This window comes from Camelus bactrianus, chromosome 22 (assembly GCF_048773025.1).
Source record: "Camelus bactrianus isolate YW-2024 breed Bactrian camel chromosome 22, ASM4877302v1, whole genome shotgun sequence".
Taxonomy (NCBI): domain Eukaryota; kingdom Metazoa; phylum Chordata; class Mammalia; order Artiodactyla; family Camelidae; genus Camelus; species Camelus bactrianus.
In genome coordinates, this window is record NC_133560.1 from 25,271,102 (window position 1) to 25,279,705 (window position 8,604).

Genomic DNA, 8,604 nt, shown 5'->3' on the forward strand with positions numbered 1-8,604 from the left:
AGGCCACAGAGTATGGGTTTTAAAGTCTTTATTAGTGCGGAATTCGGGGACACAGCCAAACTCCCGTCGTTTTTGCCCAGTATCACGGCAGCCCGAGGCCTCAGGATGACTCCTCTGCCACAGCCTCGTCGGGCTGTTTAGACGTGAGGGGCAGCCAGGAGCTCTTTTTCTTCAAATGGTAGATGTCACTACGCTTCTGCACCTGGAAGACGTACAATAAGGCCGCGGTGGCAATCACAAGGCCCAGGATAGTTAACACCCCCAAGGTGATGGTAACGGCGATGGGGTTCTGATCTGTGTAAAAAAGCAAGGATAAATTACGCGCGTCTCGGCCCCTCCTGAGTTTGCCCGACTGGAATAAATAAGCCCCGCCTAGGCTTACCTTGAACGTACATCATCACTGTCAGACTGTCTGTGCCCTGTGAGCTGACCGCCTGGCAGTAGTAGGTACCACTATAGTTTAACCTGACGAGGAATGGGATCCCGATGGGCACCTTGAACTTGGAGCCTTCCTGCAAACACTGTAGCTGGGGGTTCGGGTTGCCCCGGACCGGGCACTGCAGGATATGCATAGTCTTATCTTTCCACGTCAAGCGCTGGGGACATTGAGCTCGGTCAATCTTGGGGCCGTCTGTGGGATCGCCAAATGATCAGACATACCCAACACACCCGAGGTACAGTGGGGCAAGGGCGAGTCGTCTTCCCAAATCAAGGAAGCACGCTACTAAAGATCAGAGTGACCTACTCACACAGGACACGCAACTGGACACTCCTGTTACTGTGCAAGGTCTCCCCATGCACCTTGAGGGTGGCATAGCAGAAGAAGGTGCGCCTGTCGTCCCTCTCTGTGACGTTTAGCTGAAGCTGGGAGGGCTGTCCCGGTGCTGCGGCTGGAATTCCGTCCAGCGTGACCTGGACTCTGGGTCCAGCCTTGCAAGTCACGGTCATTGTGGTCCCCTCAGTGGCGTTAGGCTCGCTCAGGGTCAGGATGGGCCCCTGTAAGTCTAAAGGCGGGGCATTGCCCTGGAGTTGACTGACCACACACCTCTTGAGTCAAGCCCCGCCGCCTCCCGCCTCCTTCCCCTCGGGATATTTAGGCTACTCTGCAGCCCCCGCCCAATTTGGATCGCTCAGGCTCTACATCACGTGTTACTTAGGCCCCGCCCCTCTCTCGCTTAGTCTGCGCCCTATGCCACGCCCGCTCAGGCTACAGAAGCCCCGCCCCTCGCCTTGGAGCCGTTTTGGCTCCGCCTCCTCTTACTATAGACGGTCACGTTCTCTCTGGTCTCCCGGCTCTCGTCCCCCAAGGTCACTTTACAGACAATCTCCTGGACGCCCTCCTGCTCTGCTTTTGCTGTCGCTGTGGCCGTGAGCGTGTCCCCGTGGCTCATGACTGTGGTATTCAGCATCTGGTCCCCCAGCGCCAGTTGGACCTGGGCCTCCGAGACTGGAAACAACCCATCCAAAGTGCAGTTCACTGGCCACGACGTTTCCACCTCCGAGAATCGGGGGACAGCGAGGCGCGGGGGGATCATGGGCATGGCTTGAAAGAAGGGTAGGAGTGAGCAGGAGGCGGTGTCACAGCCTTGGACGCCCTTTTTCCCATGACACTCATCCCCCAAACAGGAGTTCATCTTTCCCAAGACTCTGCATCCCGCATCGCCCCCTTCCCAGGACACACACTCACAGCCTTCTCAAAAGTTCCTACGGCCTCGAGCCTCCCATCTGAGGCTACCCCTCCCAATAGCCAAGGGCATCTTTTCCTAGAAGCTCCTGAGGTCCAGGCCACCCCATTCTCAGGAATCCCGCGACCAGGGCACCATTACTCTGGCACAGCTCATCACCCACCGTCTGCAGTCCCTTCCCTCACCGAAGGTTCGGAGCTTCCTGGGGGCCGAATGGTTCTGGAACAGTCCCAGCCCTTGGGACCGCAGGTCCAGTTCCGTGCGGCAAGAAAAATTGGCGCCGTGGTCGTCTCTGCTTGCCAGCACTGTGACCATGACCTCGACGGGCTCCTCGTTTGCTACTGTTTGCCGGCCCAGCTCCTCCTCCCCGTGGAGCAGCACCACCTCTAGGTGGGACCGGGGCACCCCTCCGGACACCAGGCAGCTCAGGTTGAGGTGCCTGCCCACCGATTGCCAGCGGGGGAGGGGGGCCAGCTCCACGCGCTCAGGGAACCCTGGGTTGGGGGGTGTGAAAGGGAGAGAAGAACTTACCAGCCAGCCCCATAAACCCCACCCGAGGGAGTGGAGAGGAGCCCAGGGTGGCCCAGTGCAGAACTGTGAACTTTGAGTTAATAAACCTACAGGGCTTAGACGTGTGCTAGTATAAATGTTTGCTATTGTCATTAGCATCATGATTATTATTTCCTGTTTTGTCGGACACCTTGCCAGGCATTGAAATAAAAGTCATTGTTCCCAAGGACCTCACAGTTAAGGGGGGAAAAAAAAGGAAGGAAGGGGACTAAAGTTTATGGCCACTTATGATGTTAATAGAAATCATAACATTTCCTGTTTGAGTTTTCCTTAGACTTTCCAGATGTCATCCACCTCCATTCACACAGCAACCCAGTGAAATCTCTTCTACGATTCTTACCTTTTATGGCTAGAGAAACTGAGGCCCAAAGATGTGAGGGGGAGGTGATCTGCCCAAGAACACACCCCAGGGAAGGGTAGAGCAGGGATTAGACGGTGGGTTTCCCAAACTCCAGACCTATGTGTCCACTTGTCTCCTTGATCTCAGGACTAGGAACTCCCCTGACCCCTCGCAGTATCTGGCCTGGATTCTGGTCTTGGCCTCTCCCACAGCTTGGTCCAGCCTGCCCCAATCAGTCCCAGGTGCCCAAGGCTCTCGCGGTACACCTGCCTGGGGCAGCCTCTCAGGGCGCTCTGCATTGTCTGGGGGGACTCAGCAGCCCTAGGCTGGGTCTTCTCCCAGCTGCAGCTGCAGCACCCCCTGCAGGCACACATACCAAGCCCTGGGCCTCTGGGGAGCACCTCTCAAGGCTGGATCTTAAGCTGTCATACCAGGGCCTGCAGACTGGCTGCTATGGAAATATTTAACATCTTTTAGAATATTTAACAAGGAGGCCCCATCTAACCCCTGGTTAAGGGCTAGTGGTATGCTGGCAAATGCTAATAATGCTTGGGCTCTCGGGGTGGGGTGGAGTTGGGTCGGGGAGCCCCGACACGGAGCATTTGCCAGTTTCTCTGGTGTAAATACTCCCACTTTGGCTGATTTCAAGCTACTCCATGTGACACATAGAGTTGGGAAGACATGAGTACCATGGGCTCTTATGAGCCAGGACCCACAGGCTCCTGCACGATGCTAGACAGACGCATCTGGCAGTCATACTGACAGGGACACCCAGATACACACATAGGCAAACAGACACACATATGCAGATGTACATGTTACACAGAAATTCACACAGGGACACAGAGGGACATGTACTGATACAGACATCCACGTATGCTCACACACAGCCATCCACCCTCACACAGATACGCACACAGGCACAGATCCTGACACACAGATATTTACAGACATTCACTCATGGAGATACACATGTGCACACACAGGCACACACAGACACACAGACGCATGCACAGACACGCAGGTACACGCACACAGTCACAGAGATAAGGACACACATACATATGCTCATAGACACACACATAGGTACACAGACAAATATAGATACTGGTGCACACACAGGAGGAGCATACACTCAGTTACTCACATATATGACACCTCTATGAAGGCTTCACAAAGCAGTAGGTACCATGAGTGATGTACTCTGCTATTTTCTAGTCTATTGTGCTATTTTATTTTTTTGGGGGGGGGAGGGAATTAGGTTTATTTATTTTAACTTTTTTTAATGGAGGTACTGGGGATTGAACCCAGGCCCTTGTGCATATTAAGTATGCACTCTACCACTGAGCTATACCCTCCCCTCTATTGTGTTACTTTAAATTTTCAAATTTTAAACATGGAGAGACTCGATCTGGTAAAGGGGCAGTGGACTTAGGATCTGGGGAGGAGGACGTAGCTTGTTAAGAACAGGGACTTGGGAGCTGGACTCCCGGCTTCTCTGCTCACTAGCTGTGGACCCTGACTTTACCCCACTGAGCCTCAGTTTCCTTGTGTGTGCAGTGAGGCTCATAAGCACACCTCCCCATCCCAGGGCTTTTGAATGAGCACCCACGTGTCAACACTTCAAACAGCAGCCACTCTCAGCCAACACTAGGTAAATGGAGATTTGACATTTGCACCTTTTTATACTTTTTGATTTTGGAACCACATGAATCTGTTATCTGCCATAAAAATAAAAGTAGTAAGTAAAAAGACATGAGCTATTTAAATAAAATGCCTGTTGAAAAAAATAAAATTAAGTAAAAATAAATAAAAATGCTTGTTGGGACCCAAATAAATAGATTTCATAGCTGTTGCCCTGGCATATGGTTGAGATGTATCTCTCTGTCTCTCTGTCTGTCTCTGTCACATACACACACACACACACACACACACACACACACACATATCCAGGTCCAAGTTCTGGGTCAGAGCCCTGGTCCATTCCTGCAAACTCAGGGCTCCCCGCTCCCCTGCACCATTGGTCATCTACCCCTACCACTGCCGAAGGCCAGTCCCACCTCCAGGCACAGCCACTCACGGTACACTGTGACTCTAGAGGATCCTGCTAACTGGGAGCCATTGCAGAAGCCAGAGCAGAGGACCGTGGTATCACCAGTCACATTGCTGAGATGGAAGGCTGCCCAGCCCAAGCCACGGCCCACCGTCTCCTTGAGTAGGTTCGTCTCCAGGGAGATGCGTTCAGGGTGGGGGCAATCTACACTGCAATTTACTGAGAAGGATACTCCAGCAGGCAACACTGGGTCCTTCGGCTCCACTCGCATCAGGAACTCCTGCCCCTGGGTACCTATGGGAACAAAGGGAGGCTCTGCTGGTTGTTCCAGTGCCCCGCAACCCACTCATCTGCAGATACCACCATTTGACACCTCTTTTTGCCAAGATCTAGATCGTCCCTGCCTTCATAGTAAGGAAGACAGGGGATGGATCAGAAATCAAGGAGAGCTGGCAGGGGAAGCCAGAGGAGGCCCTGATGCAGCCTCTAGTGAGTCAGGGAAGCCTTCCTGGAAGAGGGGACCACTATGGCCAGTCTTAAAGGATTAAGTAGGAGTTATCCAAGTAAAAAGGAAGGGTGATGATCTGGCAGATGGAGGATCATGGGCAGAGATCAAGGATCCAGATGGAGCAGAGGGAGAGAGAGAGAAAGAGAGAGAGAGAGTGTGTGTTTGTGTGTGTATGTTGGAGGGGTGGGGACAGGAACAGATCAAATGCAGTGGCTGGGCCTCAGGGAGTCCTGAAGGCTGAGTTAAGGAGCCACAACTTTCTCCTGAGGACACTGGTGGGCGCTCTGGCAGATCTGATTGTAAGAAGTGTTGCACAGCCAGGAAGGGCAGCAGGGTGTGAGGCTGCCTCCCCACCCATCCATCTGCCAACTCCAGCCCTCCCAAGCTTGACAGGCCTCACCTGGGGGCAGCAGACAGCCGATCAGAAGCAGGTAGTTGAGCGAAGTCCAGCAGGCCCTGGACAGTAACCCAGAGAGCACCATGGTGGCCAGGATGCAGGAGGAAGTTGCCTTAAAGAGATGCTGGGCACCAAGGAGCAGGCAGGTCACGGAGAGGAAGGAAGCCCAACCACCGCAGTTAAGAATGCAGAAGTGGCCACACCTTACCTAGGCCTGAAGGGGCAGGGGGATACTCTGTAGTCCCAGGAGTCCAGAACTGGGGGGCCCAGGTGGGGCCTAGGGAGGTGGGGGGTGCTGGCGAGTCTCTGAGGACTTTCCGAGGGCCAACCCCTGGCCCAGAAACAGGAAGTGCTAACAGACCTTCCTTTGTTCGCAGCACTGAAAAGTCTGGCGGGGTTAGGGGTAAAGTGGGTGGAGGTGGTGAGACACCTCCTTCCTGTTGAACTTCGGTGAAGGCGGGGCATTTTGTTCTCAGAGAGGAAGTTAATGGGGGACATCCAGACGCTGTCCTTGAAGAGATAGGGTGGGATTTCAAGGCAACTTTGCAAGGAAACAACGGTGGGCGGACTTCTAGGCAGGGCCTCAAGGGATTAAAATGAGATCTCAACGTGCCTTGGGGGCATGTAAGAGATTTGGGGGTGATCATGAGGGACCCCCTACCCTAAGATGAGTGAAGCCGGGAAAATGACAGAGCCTGCATTTATTGAGGACTGTGGCAGGCTCTGTGTTGGCTGCTAGGGTGGCTCCTACAGGGCCCCTCATCTTTGAAGACCTTGTGAGTTCTACACATTGCCTGTGTGCAGGGCTGAGGTGGGGTGTTTAGGGGACAGCAAAATTGTGAGCTACTGTCTGCCAAGGATGCTACTTGTAACTGGCCCTTACCCCCACCCCCATCCCCCTTGCCCTCCCCTCCATGTAACTAGTCTCTTCATCCCAGGAGAAAGGACTAGGGAGTCAGGTGGGCACTCCCACCTCCATCAGCTCCATTTCTCAGCTTCCTGTGCCTCTGACCTGAGCTCCAGAGAGGGACCTTGTTGAGGCACCCAGCATTCATCCACTCTCCCCATCCCCGAGGCCACGTCTCTCCTTTATCACCTGGAGCACCCTCTCTCCAATCACATCTCTCCTCGCCTGCCCTGCCCCCCCAAAAATCCATTTCCCATGCGATGCCAAGAGAGAGCAACTAAGACCCAAATCAAAATTATTTATAAATAGTATATCTGACAAGAAATTAATGTCCAGATTATAAAAAACTCCTACAACTCAACAACAACAAGCCCAATTCAAAAATAGGCAAAGGACTCTAGTAAATATTTTGCCAAAGAAGCTGTACAAATGGCCAATAAACTCACGAGAAGATGTTCAACATCACAGGCCATTAGGGAAATGCAAATCAACACCACAATGAGATAGCGCTTCACACCTGTTAGGATGGCTGCTAACAAAAACACAAAACAAAACAGAAGGTAGCAAGTGCTGGCGAGAATGTGGAGAAACGGAACCCTTGTACTCTGCCTGCGGGAATATAAAATGGTACAGCCACATGGAAAACAGTTTGGTGGTTCCTCGAAAAGTTAAACATAAAATCATTTGATCTAGCAATTCCACTCCTAAATATATATCCAAAAGAATTGAAAGCAGGGACTCAAATAGGTATTTGCACACTAATGTTCATAGCAGCATGGTTCACACTAGCCGAAAGGTGGAAGCCAGCCAAATTCTGTCCATCAACAGAAGATTGGATAAACAAAATGTGGTGTAGCCATATAATGGAAAATTATGCAGCCCTGAATCTTGAAAACATTATGTTAAGTGAAATAAGTCAGACACAAAAGGACAAATATTCCACTTACATGAGGTCCCTAGAAAGGCAAATTCATAGAGGAAGTAGAAGGATGGGGACCAGAGGCTAGGGGGAGTGGGGAATGGGGAGTTAATATTTAATGGGGACAGTTTCTTTTTTGGGAAGATGAAAAAGTTCTGTAAATAGATAATGATGTTGATTATAGGATATTGTGAATGTATTTAAAGCCACTGAATTGTATACTTAAACCATTTTAAAAGGGTTAAAATGGTAAAAATTTATTTTATGTATATTTCACCATAATAAAATAAAGTGACACCCACCTATTTTGATTTGTATCCAAAACGTGAGATGGATTAATGGATAGGCGGAGGAATGGATAGATAGATGGGGAGATACAGTATGATAAATAAATTTAGCAACATGGTGATTGTGGAATCTATACACTGTACTCTTCCTACAACTTTTCTGTTTGCAATTTTTTTGGAATAAAAATTTAGAAAATGTAAAGTGCATCCTTGATGGATCTGGGTGGTGGCTTGTGCCACCAAAGGAGGGATAAGCAGACCCTGAGTGCCTCCTGCTGAGAGGACCCAATGCCTTTTGTGAAATAGACTTGCCAAAAACTGGACATGGACTCTGACCCTAGATTGGCCAACTTGAGGACAGAGGAATGGGTTAAACTTCACCACAAGGATGGCATCAGACTGGTCAAGTCAGCAGGACACACAGCCTAGATTCTTCAACAAATATGTTGCAAAGGGGAAAAAGGAGAAGAGGAACCCAGAACTTAAAGGAGCCTGTCTCCAACCAAAGGCAGTGCATGCATCTTGCTTAGATTTTTATTTGAAGAAACTGTAAACAAACAAACACCAAATCTAGAAGAGACCATCGGAGAAATTTCTAAACACAAGCTATACAACGATATTGAAGAATTATTGTTAAACTTTTTAGTTGTGATCATGACATTGTAGTTATTGTTTGTGGTGGTATCTTTCAAGATATCTATCAAAGTTTTTACAGACGAAATGCTATGCTGTCTGGGATTTGCTTCAAAGTGATCCTGTGGTGGGGGTCAAGTTGAAACGAGGTTGGCCATGGGTGCTGGAAACTGTTGATGCTGACTGTTGGTTCAGTGTAGGTTCATTACGTTATTCTCCCTAGTTTTGAATATGTTTGAAATTGTCCATAATAAAGGTTTTTCAAAAGTGGTTGCCCAAGAACAAGCCAAGATAATTTTGCAAAA

At 50.3% G+C, this 8,604-nt stretch overlaps 1 protein-coding gene and 1 non-coding gene across 2 annotated transcripts; both read right to left on the bottom strand.

Annotated features, from left to right (window-relative positions):
• Positions 1–13: 13 nt before the first annotated feature.
• On the bottom strand, positions 14–5,966 carry ICAM3 (intercellular adhesion molecule 3). Its single transcript, XM_010954241.3, has 8 exons — positions 5,762–5,966; positions 5,557–5,677; positions 4,676–4,942; positions 1,871–2,179; positions 1,262–1,543; positions 750–1,004; positions 383–631; positions 14–294 (listed from the first exon to the last, which is right to left on the bottom strand). Exons 2-8 carry the CDS (start codon positions 5,636–5,638, stop codon positions 101–103), a joined length of 1,638 nt encoding a protein of 545 aa, XP_010952543.2. The 5' UTR covers positions 5,639–5,677; positions 5,762–5,966; the 3' UTR covers positions 14–100.
• TRNAI-AAU (transfer RNA isoleucine (anticodon AAU)) lies at positions 3,882–3,954 on the bottom strand. Its single transcript has one exon. It is a non-coding gene; the product is annotated as a tRNA-Ile (tRNA).
• Positions 5,967–8,604: the final 2,638 nt, after the last annotated feature.